Source organism: Castor canadensis, chromosome 3 (genome assembly GCF_047511655.1).
Source record: "Castor canadensis chromosome 3, mCasCan1.hap1v2, whole genome shotgun sequence".
NCBI lineage: Eukaryota > Metazoa > Chordata > Mammalia > Rodentia > Castoridae > Castor > Castor canadensis.
In genome coordinates this window covers 70,176,921-70,195,861 of record NC_133388.1, presented here as the reverse complement: position 1 = coordinate 70,195,861, position 18,941 = coordinate 70,176,921, and the positions used below count along the sequence as shown (strand labels likewise).

The following is an 18,941-nucleotide window of genomic DNA, read 5'->3' as shown; positions in this document are numbered from 1 at the left end:
AACTACCATTAATGTCCTTTAGCTAGACAAAGCCCTTCTCATGTGAATACTTGTGAAAGAGTTCCTCATGGTGATAGCTGTTTCAGATTTATTACAGTTATCTGATCTGCTCTGATATCTGGTCATTATATATAATCTGATTTTTATGGAAGGACATAGCCTAACCTTCATATATTTACCAGTCAAATATAGTTGTTTTATAAATTTCTATAAACCAGATCTATTTGATATGGTGTTATAATTATAATTCACTTTTTAGTTTTTCCTCTACTGTTCTTGTCTTGCAAGTCCTTTATATTTGGTGAATTTCAACTACATACTGTAATGAACATTATATGTATTATTCAGAAATAAGTCCTAAACCACTTAATTAGGTAAATTTAATTCCAAATTATAATATAGATATAATCTATTTGTGTAAGTAACAAATTCCAAATTTGGTAGTAGTTAACATTTGAGGATGATGTTATCTGAGATCACTATCACAAATCCACTGTAAGCAACCTAAGAGAGCAGGGCAATGTATGTGTGAAGCAACAGGCTGGACAGTCATAGGCAGTTTGAACAAAGAATATATAAGCAGGAGAGTTAACATATTAGCAACATGGAGTCAGTCTCATTCCTGTTTGGGACATGGGTGCTGCAGGGGGACAGAGATGCAAGAGACTCACTGTCACTAGAGTTGTTCTGTAATGGGTCAGAGATGCTTTACTGGGCCAAATATGGCCCACATAAACTCTGCTGCAGGATTATCTGTCTCTCTCCCCCACTCCCACTGCCCTACAAAGAATATTGCTATCTGACTTCCCAAGAAATTGCTTGTTTCTACAGAGGGACATTTCAGGCACCTTGGAAGTTATATTTGTCACTGTGAGTAAATCAGCATATGGTCTATGTATCAACCTCTGCTGAGTATGTAGAGTCTGAGTCAGCCCCCCTGCATTCAGTCAGTCCTGATAAGTTTCTGGACGTAAAGAGTCACCTCTGATTAATGTTTCTAGATGTGAAAAGCATTGGCTAGATATGCCCTAGGGGACATTAAGTGGCCTATCCTCCCTTGACAATATTTCTACATAGTCTCCCCAACTGCAATACTTAGTAATGGCCATGCTACAGGTTGACATTTTGTTTTTAAAAATGTCCAATGGCTTGGCCAAAAATGTACATACTCGTGACATATGAAGTCATGAGTGACATATAAAGACTTGCACACACTTGGGTGCCTACCTAGAGGTGCTGTCTGATGTGAGCCACACACCATACAGTAGTTTCTGCTCATTTTTCCTTCCTCGCATAATGAATCAATAAAGTCTTCATCATAAAGGAATGCATCAACGTGAACTGTGGGTTCTGGCTGCTGCTGGATCTGGAGGAGAGAGCAAAACATCAAAAGAAACAGAGTACAAAGAAGTCTCTTTTTATTGCTAAATAAGGCAAAACATCAGTGGTTCATATGCTAAAATTCTGAGAGCAACAAGGCAAGAAAGACAAGTTTTGCTTATTCAAGTCTGCAAATGCTCTTTTTTTCATTTTTATTACTGCGACAGTAATAACTTTTTATTTGATCTAGAATGATGAAGACAGGGCTATGAGAAATGTATAAGATTTTAGTCGAAAGGAATATTAGACATTATCTTCTCCATTGTAAGAAGCATATTCTACAAAGAAACTGATACCCAGAGATTTCTCCAAAGAAATTACATGAGAGGAAGGAGAGGAGTGAAGACGAATGCTAGGTTTTCTGAGTCCTTCCATCAAAACACCCAGCAAGTAATCTTTCCCACAAAGCAAGGTTTTCCAATAATTAAAATGCTATTAAAACTTCAAACCTACAAGTAGGAGCCCTTTATTAATACTGGTAGCATATGCTATATTAGCATGTGGCTACAAAGAAAAAATGTCAGATTCCTTCTACCTTAACTACTAAAGAATCCTGAATGGATACTTAAAGACCTTGCATGTATGTTATAATCAAACACGAGAGGGTAGAGCACCTGCTTTGTATGTGCAAAGCCCCGAGTTCAAACCCCAGTTCTACCCAAAAAAAAAAAGTTAAAAAAAATCAGATGTAGATATGCAAAAGGAAACCAAGGAAGACAAAAACAGTTCAATTTTGTTATAATAGGAGATTATGGGTCAATTATTAATATACAGTGAATGCTTTTTCATTTCACTTTATATATTGCTGTGCATCACGATGCTAGTAAGTTTGTTTTATTAATCACACTCAAACTGCATTATATTTTTCTCAATTTTTAAACTACCTATTTTTCTCCTTTGATGATCTATTCTGAATGATTGGGTATTTACTAAGACTTAAGTGTTCACAATGTGCCTAGCATTATTAATGATGTACAAGATTTAGTTCCTCTGCTAGGCGTTTATAGGCTGAAAAACTACATGGAGGTGGCTGTTTTCAGATTAGCGGGTAAAGAGGACTGGGGGTATAAAGTACTCACCTACCATGTGTGAGGCCTGGATTTGATGCTTAGCACAGCAAAAATAAAATTTATAAAATGTGCTCTGATCTTTAAAGAAGAGCCAGTTTGGGAATATTAGCTGGTGTAGTGTTTTCATAGCCATTATGGAGTTTATCTTTCAATCAGTTATTGGACTCAGAATACTTCTCTCACTCCCTCTCAGAAATTCATATTCTGTACACATATATGGAAATGTCACAATGAGATCCCCTATACAACTATTATATACTAATAAAATGTTTTTAAAAATATATAATATTCATATTATATGCCTCCTGTATAGGCTGAGATTTGAAGGAACTTGAGTGAGGGGGGAAGAAAAACAAGAACTGTAGAAATGAAGGAATAGAAGAGTAAGTAAAGAATGTGTAATGAAACAGTAGGACAAGGAAAGAAAAAGATGAACTTTGTCTGTGGTAAGAGGGAGGAAGTAGAAACAGGGAGAAGAAAACCAGGACAATGAGATCCACAAGGCCAGACTATTGGCCTTTGATTTTTTGAGTGCCAGGCAAACAGGATGCTCTCAAAAAATATCTGTTGAATAAACAGAACAGGGGAACCAGAAGCTAAGAACGTCAATGAACTGAGAACATGGTAGAAACACTAAATGAAAAATTGCTTAACGCTGAATTTATAGACTGCAGAAGCTCTGGGCTTAGGGAAAAACAGAAGAATCCTTAAGTAGCACTATGAATAAAGTAATTTGCTTAATATATTTACTTTTTGAAGGGCTAGATGTTCTGAAGAAAGCATGCTTTCCAGAGGTAAGCAATTCCGAAGGTCATCTGCTATGTTTTTCAACATAATGTCATTATTATCTTGAGTGAATTCATCAAAATCTCCTGGAAAAAAAAAACAGCTTACACTTGTAGTCATACCTAGAGTAAGTTATTACAATGGATATATTTTCTATCACAGAGCATCAATTTATAACAATACATAAGTAATAATGACAGGTTCCAATTCTAACACAACTTAAAATGGTAGATTTTTCCTTTCCCCAAACTGCCAATCAAATAAAAGCAAAGACATTTAAAAATACGTATTTTAAATTACTTTATTTTTATTCAAGTACAGCACTTCAGTTAGTTTTTAGGTCTCGAACTCAATAATCAGTAGTCAAAAATTTTGTCTCTAATCACACAGATCTTCGAAGTATAGGAGGCATCGCTCAGGAATTACTATGAAGATAACTCTAATTAGAATATCCCTACTCAGGAAAATGTGTTCAAGACTTCAGATAAAAGACACTAATATCCTAACATCTGGCACCAACTATACAATAAAGTTTAAAACAAACAATCATATTGCTGTGCTGTAGAATAGCAAAAGATAAAATGATAATTAAAATAGTATGTTTCTGGAGACTGTGGCCTACATTTGGATGGTCTGGTAAAAAAATAAGAGAAGAGAGAAAGATGGAGCAATAAAGGCAGTTAATTATTTTGGTGGTACTGGGATTTGAACTCAGGGCCCAACACACTAGCTCTTCCATTTGAACTATTTGGCTAGGCTAGCTTTGAAGCACGATCCTCCTGCTCTCTGCCTCTGAGTAGCTAGAATTATAGGCGTGAGCCACCGGCACCCAGCTGTGGGTTAATTTTTTAAATTGGCTCTAAAGCAAGTATTATTTTAAAGAAGTTTAGAAGCAATTTAAAATAGAACAGGACTAGAAAAAAGATTTAAAAAAAGAAAATAAAAAAAGAGGAAAAAAAAATCCAAATAAAGTAGACTAGGATTTACTTGGAAATTACATACTCTTGAGGAAGCTACTATTCTCAGATGCCATAAGGCTGGAGAGGACTACTAATGAACTGGAGTAGGAAACAACACATTTACCTTCCTCTGAAATGAGTCTCTCTTTCTTTTTCATAGATAAGATTTTATTGATACTGGTGAGATCTGACATTATTGTTAATGCTGGTTAAGACTTCAATTTTTAACAAAAAGTGAGATTAAAAAGGACATGAGAAGAAAACCAGAACTGTGTGATCTGATATGACTTTCTTACGTGAAATTCTTGCTAGAGTCAAAGGACTCAAAGAGGATTGTGTCTTTCCCACCGCTAAAAATAGTTGTAAGGGTGGTTCTCATTTTCTGGAGACAGATGACCTATTTTCAGTCTATTAAAAGTATACTCCTTTACTAAGACTTTCACTATAAAAAATAGCTGTAGGGTCAGACATGGTAGAACACACATGTAATCTCAGCACTTGGGAGTTTTCACTATAACATTCTATGTCCCCACATAGGAAAAAATCTTTCTCTGCATCAATTCTCCTTGAGCAACAGTAGTTAATGCCAAGATACTTTGTTTGGCTCTCTGAACTGTTATGGGAAGGCCTTTTAGCTCTTTTCTCTTTCTTTACATATCTAGTATAACAGTCTACTACATTAAATAATTTCTAGAAGGAGGCAGAATATAAATTATAGAGAAACAAAAATTCTATTAACATGCATTCTAAAACTGTTTCAGGTGGGACTTAAATACCATCTTTGATGCATTTCTTTTTCTACACTGGCTTTTTTTCATTGTATTCCTAAAATCTAATTAAATTTTCCCAAGGTGCTAACTAATATGTAACACCTGTTTTCTTTTCCTCCAGAAATAGAACACTGTATTAGAGCTTCTATGACTCAAATTACATTCTAATAACACTACTCACTCCAGCGACTCTTATAAACGGTGTAACGAAAGAAGCCCCCAAGAACTCATTATATTAAACTAAAATATTTCACGGTCCAACTTTTTTTGGTTTAGTTCTATAACATAACCATGTTAATAAAACAAAGTCTCCATATGGCTTTGCCTTATAAAATCAAAGAGCCTTAGAGTGGAAAGGGACTTACACTATGACCTTTTGCCAAATGACAAGATAACACGTATCAGTGTTTGGTAGCTGATCCCTAATTGTTCAGTCTTTATCACGTTCAAGGACAGCATTTGTTCTCTGCACCAAGCCAGAATCTGCTTCTCTATGACATTAGCTCAGGTCACCTTCAGACTTGGAGGTATCATTATCTTTAATGAATGGGCATCTGAAGCATACTAGACTGTGTGCAGTGCTTTCCAAACACTGTTGCTAACTTCTGAGGACCCTATAGGTGGTACCATTAACTCAATTTTACAACATGAAAAGAATCTTGAGATCAGAAGGTTAAATCCCTTGCCTTGGCTCACACGGGCCAGACACTAGAAGAGGTAGACATGAAAACAGTTCCAAGGCTGAAATCTGAATTACTATGTCATACAGAATCTCAAGTGCAAAGGTGGCTAATACAGGTCTATCACTGCCTTAGTCCTCTCTTCTGCCTAACTCGGCAAGGTTCATCATACTATGGGGGAGCCATATCCTCTGCCATCTGCTATCATCTAGACTTGCTCGACAATCCATTTAAATGTGGTCCCAGAACTGAACAGTTTGGCAATCTAGTTCTCCAGCGTATGACCACTTTAAGTTTATTTGTTCTATCATTTTGTAGATTTTTAGGGCACTAATTGCTACTGGGTTATTGATAGAGTTGTCAGGGGTGGTGGTGGCAGTGAATGCCAAAGTATCTTAAAGGATCATATGTAAAGAAAGCTGGAGAGGTGTGAGTAGCTGCAAATTCTGAACCATATGTGTGTGTGTGTGTGTGTGTGTCCCCACTGACATCAAATCCAGGGCTTTGTGTGTGCTGGCCACACTCTACCACTGAGCTACAGTTTTATCCCAATACCAGGGGTATCTGGTGAAAACGAGAATTAGTCTTCTTGACCTTAACATTGACAGGACACTCTGATTTAACCACACTCAAGGGTAAAAAGACTTCTTTAGTTACTGCGGGATTCTTCACACTGATTGTTGTTAAAAGGGTACAAACATGCATTTTATGTGGTCAAAAAAGGCCTAAAGTTATTAGCTTGGGTTATCTACATAAACCTCTCTCTCTGAAAAGGTCTTGCTAAGTGGCCCTAGCCTCAAACTTGGTGATACTCCTGTTTCAGTCTCCTAGGATGGTGGCCCCAAACAACCCAGTGTCTCTGGTTTCCTTCTGGGTCATGCTCAAAAGCAGTTATAAGATTCGAGAAGACTCAAGTCTTTTAAGTTCTTGAAAGTCCCACAATTGGGCCTTCGCTGTCACCGCAGGACAGGGATATTCATCTGCCTATAAATGGGAGTTGGATGTCTCCATCCCAGTCCTGCCGGAATACTCTGCTGCCAACCAGCCCTGCTGTTGCAAAAGTGGGATCCCTTATGCACCCAGTCCTGGGTGGGAACAGCAGAGCTCAAACCCAGTTTATTCGTGAGTTTTTTGAGCCCAAGACCTTTTCTTTTTTCATCAAATGCCTGGTCCAAGACGCTTCAGTGTGGTCCCCATGGGAAAAAGCACATGAGGCGCTTCGATGCCTAGAGATTCAAACTCATGGGCAGTTTGGGTGTTTGACCCGACCCCAACTCCTGCTCTACACACAGCATGGAACAGAGCTCTCCAGGTGGCTCTCCAGAGTCTGGGTCTCTGAAGCTCGCCCTAGCCTTCAACACAAATCTGCCCTGATGCTCTGACATCTAACTCCTGCATCTTACAACCAACCTCAACGCGAACCTTTTCTCTCCCTTAGGCTCAGTGCTTTTTCATAACTTGGTACTTAAGCAAGAAGTATGAAACCTGTAAAGTGTAAAAAAAATAACCCTACCTCCTTAACAAAAACGACAGCAAACACCCACACAAAAAAACCAGACTTTATACTAAAGTAAAATATAACGAGCAAAGTACCACTACCAAACAAACCTCTAATCTTACATTTGCCACAACATGATCAGGGGAGAGCGCGAACGCAGTCCCCCACTACCACAAATTATGCAGTCGAGTTTCCCACATTTGGGGAAATCGCAGGGGTCAGCACATCCGGAGTGCAATGGATAAGCCTCGCCCTGGGAAAACCACCTTCGTGATCATGGTATCTCCCCTGCCAGGTAAGTATGAGTTGTCCCCTCCGCGCCACCCACGCCCTCGCTGGCACCCCACTCCTCACTCACGGTCACTTGCCTCGCGTGCCCTCCACACCGTTAGACCCCCAGTGCTCCCTCGGTTCCTATCCCCGTTCAGGAAAACCAATCCCGCACCATTTGGCTATTCCTCACGCGGGGAATGGAGGACCAGGATGAGCGGGACCGGCAGTCTCTGCGCGCTTGCTCATCTGCATACACCACGCCCCTGTGGTGACGTCATGGAGCTGCTTCTCTGCAGCCTGGTGAGCCACTTTAGGACTCGTGGAGGTCTACTCTGACTTCCCCTTAAAATGAGCATTATTCTTATACCGTGAAGTTTCAGGTTGGATTAAGCAGTGTGGTTTTCCCGTTATCTTCTGACGTTCCCCCATTGGGACATCGCAGTCCTAAGGCCCAGGCAGTTCGGTGGTCCCAGGTCTCCTTGCGCTCCCGGCGATTCCTAGAGCTCTGCGCTTCGGAAGGCGTGAGGCAGGGACTCAGATGTGAGTGACAAACACAGCACCGATCAACCAGAATTGATCAATTACCTAAGGCTGAGTGCGATCACGGGAAGAGTGGCCCTGCCTTGTGTGCCTTTTTATGGTTTATAACTGTTACTTTTCCATAGTTTTCAAGAATAAAGGAGAGACCTGAATAACAAACATAAACAGGTAAACCTAATTGTGTCTCAAACGAACATAACCTCACTGAAGTAGAAAAATGTAACTGTCCCGACGGCTTTCGCGCACAATTCATGGACTATAAGCATCTTCAAAGTTTGAAAACACAAAAACCCTACAGATAGTATATTGCCTCATAGGTTTGTTTTCGCTGTATAGTTGTAACGATTCTGTATTAATACTGTGTGAATATGTCATCAAAGTGTCACAGCACTGAATTTATCATAAAACCAAACGTGATTGTTTTAATTTGCATTTACTTTATTACAGTGAGGCCAAACATCTTTTAGCATGTATAATAGTTATTTCAGAATGTGTTTTCAGAATTGCTTGGAAAAAGATGAAAGGAAAGTGCTAATCAGCTGCCTAAAGACAGTTTTTCTCAAACTATATGTGAGTAGGAAAGGATGGGAGAAAGAAGAGCTCTTCTTAAGGGTAAAATTAATTCTTTAAAATTTTCCACTTACACATAATTAAATACATGGGCAAAGAAATCACCAAGGCTGAAGGCCTATGGACGGAGCCCTGCTTTTTATATCTAATCACGTATAAAGTAGGGTCACTCTTTTATTGAACTCTATTTCTTCTCCCCAATGAAATACCTCACACACCTATTTTCAACTGATTTTGCTTAAGCCTCACTTTCATTTCACTCCCCCTCCTTACAATTTTTGGAAGATTTCCTACTTCTCAACGAGTCAAACTTCACTGTAAATGTTGAAGACTATCACGAGGGTCTAACATCCTTTTTCTGTCTTAATTTTGAGTTGACCAATCATAACTATGTATGTTCTGGAGTACAATGTGACATTGTAGAAGGATCAAATTAGGTGAACATATACTTTCCCTCACATACTTATTTCTTTGTAGTAAGAACACTGAAAATCTACTTTTAGTAGTTTTGAAATATAATTAACTATAATAACCATGTTGTACAATATGCCAGAGAACTTAGTCTTCCTGTGAAACTTTGTATCCACTTCCCAACCACTCTGTTTCCTTTCACTCCCTACACTCTGCTTCTAGTAACTACCTTTCTACTTTATACTTCTCTGAAGTTGACTTTTTTTTAGATTCTACATGTAAGTGATCATGCAGTATTTGATTTTCCATGCCTGGCTTATTTCATTTAGCATAACACTCTCTAGATTTATCCACATTGTTGCAAATGATAGAATTTCCTCTTTTTCTTTTTTGCCAATACCAAGGGGTTAGCATAGGGCCTGGCACTTGGCTAGGCAGATGCTCTATCACTCCAGCCACTCCTCCAGCCCTTTTTTGTATTGTTCATTTTGAGGTAGACTCGCTTTATGCCAGGCCATCCTGGACCGAAATCCTCCTATTTGTGCTTCCTTGCATGGCTGGGAATGACACGCATGAATCACTGTGCCCAGCCACTGGTTGAGATGGGGTATCGACAACTTTTTGCCCAGGCTGACCTCCAATCATGATCTTCCTAATCTTTACTTTCCTGAGTAGCTAGGATTACTAGTGTGAGTCATGGCACCCAGCCAGAATTTCCTTCTTTCTTAAAGGGTTTGGGCTTAGTGTAGTGGTAACAAGTATGCTTATCATGTGGGAGGCCCTGGGTTCAATGGCCCAGCACCAAAACAAACAATAAAGGCTAAATAGTATTCTGTTGTTTATATATAATCACATTTAAAAACCCCATTAAGTTGGAAGAGTAAATCAAGTGGTAGAGCACCTGCCTAGAAAGTGTAAGGTTCTGAGTTCAAACCCTAGTACCACCAAAAAACAAACAAATGAAAAACCATTCATCTGTTGATGGGCATTTTATTTCCACATCTTAGATGCTGTGAATAATGTTGCAACAACATGGGAGTGCAGACATCTCTTGGACATGCTGATTTTAATTCCTTTGGATATATACAGACAGAGGTGCGATTGCTGGATTATATGTAACTCTATTTTTAACTGTTTGAGGAAACTCCATACACTTTCCAAAATGGCTGTACTTCATGTTTTTACAAACAGTATACAGGATTCTCTTTTCTCCACATTCTTGCCAACACTTATTCCTAATAAATTTTCCTTTACACAGACAAATCTCACTTGTTTCCCACATTCCTTCCTGTTCATATTGTGCCTTTCAACTGTATGAGCCTGTTTTTCTGCAAGTTATTTCATTCCCATGAAGTCTTACCCTAGACCTCCAGCCTTTACCCATCCAGATCCTTACCTTTAAAGACTTATAATGCATACATAATTAAACGCTGGGTTATATATTACCTATTATTCATATTCATATTCTTAAGTCCCTAGGCAAATTAAAAATGCACTGAGGAGGAATTCAGGTCCCAGACAAGATGACAACTTCTCTCACTTTTTCTCTAAATACAACTAAATACCCTAGAAATAATTCAACAAGCATCACAAAGGACTCTGAAAACAAAAGAGATGAAAGTGAACTGTCTAAGGGACCCTGGACTTGAGGAAGGACACTATCATAACTTCTTTTTTTAAAAAAATCTTCCATATTGTCTAGACTGGGAACTGGAGATACTTGTAATCCAGAACCACCACCAAGTGTAAAGAGAACAATAAAAAAACCTAAGAAAAGCTTGCTGTTCTCTGTGGCTAGAGACCAGGAAAGAGAAGGACAGCAGAGATGTCCTATTGAGCCACAGTTCTCACTCCACACCTAGGTCAATGGTGGGCATAGAGCTAGCCGTGACTGGCATCTCCCAGTCTTCTTCCCAGTAGCAGACAGCAAACTACGCCAGTGACACCGGATGATCTGGGAATGCGTCTTTCATTCACGCAACATGGGTTGAACCCCAGCACTGCTAGAGGATGAAGCAGACAAATAGCATTGCAAGGGTACTGGAAATGACACTATCATTGGCGCTCCATCCATAAGCGTAGGATAGAACCTATGGTTAAACTTAAGCAAGGCAACTGCCTACTGGAGTAGAAGATTCAAACAGATCAAGACATAAGCCTACAGATTTAAGAAACTAAGCAAACAACAAATAGAATAGACTCTACAAAATGTACACAAGAACACATTGTAATAATTCTGTTTCTGAAAACAGAAGAACAAATTGTTTTAAAAGCAACCAGAGAAAATGATTAATTCTCTATAGGAGAATTCTATAGAATACCATCCCAAAGACAGTGGATTTTTTTAAGAAGAAATATATTTAATTTTGTTTGATTCAGTTATTTTCAAAACTTAATTCATTCATTTCTAAATTTATTAGAGACAGGGTCTCATAATCCTCCTGCTTCAGCCTCCTGAGTGCTTTGATTATGGCACTTAGTAATCATACCACCCCTCCCCCCAGCCCCGCCCCTTTTTTGGGCTGTGCTTGGGTTTGAACTCAGGGCTTCACGCTTGCTAGGCAGGTATACACTGTCACTTGAGCCATGCCTCTAGCCCAGGTAACGGAATTTTTAAAACCTGAAACTATGGGGGTCAGAGAAATCATAATATTTTTTCAAGAGCTGGAAGAAAAAAACTTGTCAACTGTGAATTTCTTATTTGATAAAGTTGTCCATCATGAATAAAAGCGAAATAAAAACATTCTCAGATGAAGGAAAAACCAAGAGAATTTGTCGTCTATTAGCAAATCTGCTTTAAAGACTGGCTAAAAGAAGCTCTCTATATAAAAGGAAATAACAAAAGACAACTGGACTTCAGAAATGAACAACAGTGCAGGATAAACATAGAGGAAATATAACAAGAGTATCTTTATCCTGATTATTATTATTTTTGTGTGTGTGTGGTACTGGGCTTTGAACTCAGAGCTTCCAGCTTGCTAGGCAGACACTTTTACTGCTTGAGCCACACCTTCAGCTCCTCATTAGTTTTAAACTATATTTGATGGTTAAGTAAATACTTATAAGACCATCTGATATCATGCTCATTGTACATAGAAGAAATACATAAAAATTATATTTAATATTTAAAAAGCAGTATTTAATAATTATCACTCGAGTAATCAAATATCCATACCAGTAGATGGTGATGAGTTACATATGTACAATAAAATATTCAGAACAATCACAAAGAAAATGATACAAAGAGATATATACAGAAACACAAAAATAAGTACAATATTCTAAACCTATCCTAGCAAAAGAAGACAAGAGTAGAGGTTGAGATCAAGAAAGAATAAACAAAAAAACAAAACAAAACTAAAAACTTTAACAGACTGAAACTTTAATACAGCAATAATTACTTTAAACTTAAACATTGGTATAAATACATCAAACAAAAGGTAAAGATTGGCAAAGTTAAATAACTGAGTTAAAAAACATAACTCAATTATATGCTGTCAATAAGAAAGTTACTTCAAAGCCAGGCATCAGTGGTTCACAACTGTAATCCTAGTTACTCAGGAGGAAGAAATCAAGAGGATCATTGTTCAAAGCCAGCTGGGGCAAATAATTCATGAGATTCTATCTCAAAACCCATCACAAAAAAGAGTGGTGGAATGGCTCAACATGTAGGCTCTGAGTTCAAACCCTAGTACCACAAAAAAGAAAAAAAAAGTAAGTCACTTCAAATCTAATGACATAGGCAGATTAAATGTAAAAGGATGGAAAAAACATATTGTGCAATCAACAATTTAGAAACATGAAGCTGTTGTGCTTCAAGCCTGTAGTCCCAGCCACACAGGAGGTTAGGTGAGAAGATCACTTGAGCTCATCAGTTCAAGACCAGCCTGGGCTAAATATAGAGCTGTTATCTCAAAACAAAAAGTAAAAAAAAAAAAAAAAAAGAATAGCTATATTAGTGATATACAAAGTAGACTTTATGGCAAAGAAAATTATTAGGGACAAAGGAGGCATTATATAATGATATAAGCATTAACTGATTAAGAAAATAAGATATGATGATTCTAAATGTGCATACATCATTAACAGAACTTAAAAATAACGTAAAACAAAAACTGACAGAGCTGGAAGAAGAAACAAAACAAAATGAATGCTGGGGACTACAAAACTCATTCCTAGTAACTGACGGAACCAATGGATAGAAAATCAGCAAAAACTATATAGAAGAACAAAAAAAGAATCTAACAGACATTTATAGACATTTACTAAACAGTTTTTTAGTTTAGTAGTTTTTTTTCAAGCACCCATAAAAATAGTCACCTATATAAACCATATTCTAGACATAAAACAAATATTAAAAAGTTCAAAAGAATTGAAATTATAGAGTATCTTCTTTGACCACAAATGGAGTCAAAGTAGGTATCAACAACAGAAAGAACAGGCAAATCTCCAAACATTGTGAAATGAAAGAACACTTTTAAATAATCTATAAGCCAAAAAGAAATCTTAAAGGAAATATTAAAAATACATAGAACTGAATGAGCGGGGCACCAGTGGCTCATGCCTGTCATCTTAGCTACTTGGGAGGCTGAAATCAGGGGGATCGTGGTTTGAGGTCAGCCTGGGCAGGAATTCACCAGATCCCATCTCAACCAATAACTGGCAGTGGTATGATGCACCTGCTATCCCAAGCTACAGATGGAGACTGAAATCCAGAGGATCTCAGGTCCAGAACACCCTGGGCAAAACAAGTTTGCATGACCCTATCTCAGTGGGAAAAAGCTGGGCACAGTGATGTGCCTCTATCATCCCAGTAACAGTGGAAAGCATAAAATAGGATCAGGATGGGTCTAGGCCTACCTGGGTAAAAAGTGAGACCCTTATCTCCAAAACAACCAAAGCAAAAAGGGCTGAAAGTGTGGCTCAAGCTATAGAGGATGAAAGCGTGAGGCCCTGAATTCAAACCCCAGTACTGGAAAAACAAAACAAAACAAAACAACCCCCGCATAAGCAAAAAACAGAAATGAATGAAATGGAAAAAAAAAAAAAAACTACCTCTGTGCAGAGAAGGAAAACAACTAAAGATGTAAATTAGAAAACAGGAAAGGTCTCAAGTCAATACTCTAATAAACTCTGTTTAGAGGAATAAGAAAAACGAGAAAAATAAACCCAAAGCAAGCATAAGGAAAGCAGCAGAGATTTAAAAAAAAAATCTGGTTCCTTGAAAACAAAATCTATAAAACTGAGAAGCGCTACTAGACTGACAAAGACTCAAACCAGTAATATTAGTAATGAAAGAAGGAGATACCAGTAAAGATTATGCAGACATTAAAAGGAAACTAAGGGCAATGTGTGGTTGTGCACATCTGTAATCCCAGCACTTGGGAGGCTGAAGCAGGAAGATTCTGAGTTCAAGGCTAGCCTGGGCTATATATTGAGACCCTGTTTCAAAAAAAAAAAAAAGGGGGTGGGGGAAATAAGAGAATATTCACCAAACATTGAAAAAGAAATCAATACCAAATTTACACAATCTCTTCCAGAAAACAGAAGAAGGGAATACTTCTGAGTTTATTTTATGAGGCCAATATTACCCTGACACCCAAACCAAAGTACAAAAAAGAAAACCAGAGATCAATATCTCTTCCTAACTTAAATGTAAAATCTGTAACAAAATATTAGCAAATTGAGTCTAGAACTTCATAAAAATAATTAGGGCTGGGTGGGGACTTGGCTTAAGTGGTAAAGTGCCTACCTAGCACTGAGTTCAAACCCCAGTACTTCTAATAACAATAATAATAATAATAAGTAAATAAATAAAATTATTCTCCATAACTGAATGGATTTGTTCCAGAGATGCAAAAGCTGGTTCAAACACAGTAACTGAAAATCAATATAGTACACCAAACCAACAAACTAAAGAAGAAAAGTCATATAATCCTACCAATTGATGCAGAAAAAGCATCTGACAAATTCTAATACCAATTCACAATAAAAATGCTCAGCAAACTAAGAATAGGAAGGAGTTCCTCAGTCTCAATAAAGAATATCTCCAAGCCCAGCACTGGTGGCCTACACCTGTAATCCTCACTACTCAGGAGGCAAAGATCAGGAGGATAGTGATTCAAACCCAGTTGAGGCAAATAGTTCTAAGAGACCCTGTCTTGTGAAAACTCATCACAAAAAAGGGCTGGCTGGTGGCTCAAGCGGTAAGAGCACCCTGATACCAGTGCTGCCAAAACAAAACCCCCAAAACCGCTAGTTAACATTATACTTACTGGAAGAAGACTGAAAGCTTTCCCCTAAGACCAAAAACAAGGAAAGGATATCCACTCTTACCAAGCTAACCAACATAGTAAAGGCAGTATCCTAGCTAGGGACTATTAAGATATTAAGATAAGAAGAACAAGTAAAAGTTTGGAAAAAAAAAAAGAAAGAAACAACAGATGCCTACTTGCAGACAACATGATTACCGATGTAGAAAATTCTAAGAAAGCTTCAGGAAAATTCCTAGGACTAGTAAGTTAAAAAAGGTCACACACAGGTTACAAAATCAATAGACAATGATCAATTGCATTTTTATATGTGGAACTGAAATTTAAAAACACATAAAATTTATAATAGCTCCAAAGAAAATGAAATATTTAGAAACAAATTTAACAAAATGTATGTAAGATTTGTAAGATGAAAATTATAAAAACCTGATGGGAGAAATCAAAGAAGATCTAAGTAAATTTAGAGACTATCTCTGTTCATGTATTAGAGAACATAATATAATAAAGGTGACTATTTCCAAAAATAATACTATTTTCTACCAATGTTAGAAGGGTTTTTTAATAGATACAGACAAGCTTATTCTAAAATTTATATGAAAAGGCAAAAGACCTAGCAATAGCTAAATCAATTTTGCAAAAGAATAAAATAGAGAAATCAAGTCTCTCTAATGTTAAGATCTTTACATGTTACAGTTAGAAGGTATGGAGAGAGATATACAAATCAATGGAAGAGAACCAAAGACCCAGAAACTGGCCACACAAAATGCTAAATGATTTTGACAAAGTTGTATCTTTGCTTTTGTATAAGAAATTCAATGGGAAAAGGATAGCCTTTCCAACAAACAGTGGAGCAATGGACATCCATGGAGGAATGAAAACAAGCTTTCACTTAAACTTCACATCTTATAAAAAGCTAACTCAAATGGATAAAAGAACTAAAGGTAAAAACACACAAAAGAAAATGAAAATCTTGGGGTCTAGGGCTAAGAGTTTTTAGATTTGACATTAAAAGCCCTGTCTTGGCTGGTGAAGTGGCTCAAATGGTTAAGCACCTACCTAGCAAGGGAGAGGTCCTGAGTTCAAACCTCAGTGCTGCAAAAAAAAAAAAAAAAAAAAAAAAAAAAGACCCTGTCTTAAGACAACAGCAAAACTTCAGCCAAACAACAAAAAGCCCAATGATGTACAGAAGGAAAAATGGATAAACTAGGCCTCATCAAAATTGAAGTCTTTTAGGTTACGAAGACTGGCAAAAAGATGAACAAATTATAGAAAATATCTACAAATCACATTACCTCACAAAAGGTTTGTATCTAGAATATATAATGAACTCTCTAAACTCAAGTTTAAACTTGAGCAATGCAATTAGAAGACAGGCAAAAGATACAAGGACATTTCAATGAAGAGGATATACAAAGGCTAAGGAAATGCAAATTAAAGCCCAAATAGGGGCTGGAGTGTAACAGTGGCAGAACACTTGCTTAGCATGCACAAAGCCATGGGTTGGATCCCCAGCAAAACAAACAAAAACCCCAATAATATATCATTGCACAGGTAACTAAAGTTAAAAATATTGGTAACATCAAATGCTATCAAGATCATGAACTGAATTACTCATAAACTGCTGATGGAAATGGAAAATGGGACAGCTGTTTGGCAGTTTGTATAAAACTAAAAATGTACTTACGCATGACTAGGCAATTGCACTCTAGGCCCTTTATCACAGAAAACCAAAAGTGGATGTCCACACAAAAGCCTCCACACAGATGTTCACAGCAGCATTATTTATACTAAAGGCCTGAATTGGTTACCTAAGACAGCTTCCTCACATCTCACACTGAGGCTAAGGTGGCAGAAACAGTCACAGATTGGTTGGGGATCTTGGTCTCCATAGGCTATCTGCTAGCCTGACAATCTCAGGATAGTTAGGCTACATACATGATGTCTAGTTTCCTCCAGAGCCCACACAGAAGGGATAAAAAGTGGAAGTTGCCCGTTTCTTAAATCCTGAGCCTGAAACTGGCAGTGCCACTTCTGCCATTTTCTGTTGCCCAAAGCAGTCACAGACCCACAGGGGTCCAATGAGAGAGGACTATCATGGGATGAGGGTCAAAGAACTTATAGCTACTTTTTTTTTTTTTTTTTTTGGTGGTGGTACTGGGATTTAAACTCAGGGCCTCCCACTTACTGTTGAGATAGCGTCTTGCTAACTTTTTGCCCAATCTGGCCTTGAACCATGATCTTCCAACCTCTACCTCCTTAGTAGCTGGGATTATAGAATGAGCCACCATGCCCAGGTCAGCTTGTTTTTTGAGATAGGGTCTTGCTAACTTTTGGCTAGGCTGGCCTGGAACCACAATTCTCCCATCTCTGCCTCCCAAGTAGCTGGGATTACACTTGTGTGGCCACTTTTTAAAAACAGCTTCATTAAGATAGAATGGACATAGGATAAACCGCACATTATTTTAAGTATACAATTATGCAAGTTTTGATATCTGTCTAGGCATGAAATCATCACTACAATGAACACATTTGGTACCCTAAAACATTTCCTCACCCCCTCCCCCCGTTTGTAATCCCTTTCTTTGCTCCAATCCCCTCATGCACTTCCTGTTGCTACAGCAACAGCTGTATTTTCTAGTTTTATAGTGGAATCATACAGTACAGTCTTTTTTTTTTGGTATGGCTTCTTGTACTTAGTATATTTTATCATGCTGTTACATGTATAAACCCCTAGTTACACTTATTTACTTAGGATCCCATTGTAAAATTATTCCATAATTTGTTTATCCATTTGCTTACTGATAGATTTAGATTATTTACAGTTTTTGCCTCTTAGAAATAAAACTGCTAAGAACACTGTGTCTGTATGGATATATATATATTTTTTCTCTTGAGCAAATACCCAGGCATGGAATGGTTGGATGTATGGTAGGTATATGTTTAACTTATAAACTGGCAAACTGTTTTCCAAGGTGGCTGTACCATATTATATTCCCAATCAGCGGCATGAGAGTTCATTTTCTCCACATTCTCACTAATAATTGGTGTGCTTGGTCTTTTTAAAATTCTAGCCATTCTAACAGGAGTATAGCTTTACTTTCCATTCCTCTAGTAACTAAGCACAGTGAACATCTCTTCATGTGCTTATTTGCCATCCAAGTATCTTCTTTGGTGTTCAAATAGTTTGCCTTATTTTCTTTTTTATTTTTTTGAGATAGGGTCTTACTATATAGTCCACACTGGCTGGAACTTGCTGAGTAGTCCAGGCTGGCCTTGAACTAATGATCCTCCTGCCTCAGTTGCCCAGTGTTGGAAATGAGTATGCCACCAAGCCCAGCTTCTTGGGCCTATTTTTAATCAAGTTTGCTTTCTTATTGCTGACTTTTGGGAGTTCTTTATATATTATGGATACATGTTTTTTATCAGATGTGTGGAAAGAGCCTCTGCACTCCAGTATGTTGCTTGTCTTTTAATTTTCTTAAGTGTCTTCTGAAGAGCAAAAAATTTAAATTTTGAAGAAGTCCAATTCATTGGTTCTTTTATAGATTATGCTTTTGGTGTTTTATTGAAAAAAATCTTTGCCTAACTCAAAATTGCAAAGATCTCATTTTCTTCTAGAAGTTTTATAATTTTAGATTTTTTTTTTTGGTGGTACTGGAGTTTGAACTCAGGGCCTCACACTTGCTAGGCAGGTGCTCTGGCCACTTTGAGCTACTCCTCCAGCCCTTTTTT

At 37.6% G+C, this 18,941-nt stretch overlaps 1 protein-coding gene and 1 non-coding gene across 3 annotated transcripts in view; both read right to left on the bottom strand.

The window, feature by feature from the left end:
* Window positions 1–18,941, bottom strand: part of LOC109687631 (uncharacterized) — a 38,072-nt gene that overhangs the window by 13,901 nt on the left and 5,230 nt on the right. For both annotated transcript variants that reach the window (XM_074068158.1, XM_074068157.1), the window contains exons 2-3: window positions 3,201–3,322; window positions 1,228–1,366 (exon numbers count right to left, since the gene is read on the bottom strand). In XM_074068158.1, the coding sequence (XP_073924259.1) occupies window positions 1,228–1,366; window positions 3,201–3,284 (223 nt within the window). In that variant the 5' untranslated portion in view covers window positions 3,285–3,322. The remainder of the gene's footprint in view (window positions 1–1,227; window positions 1,367–3,200; window positions 3,323–18,941) is intronic.
* Window positions 7,283–7,446, bottom strand: LOC141421878 (U1 spliceosomal RNA). Its single transcript, XR_012446568.1, has one exon. It is a non-coding gene; the product is annotated as a U1 spliceosomal RNA (small nuclear RNA).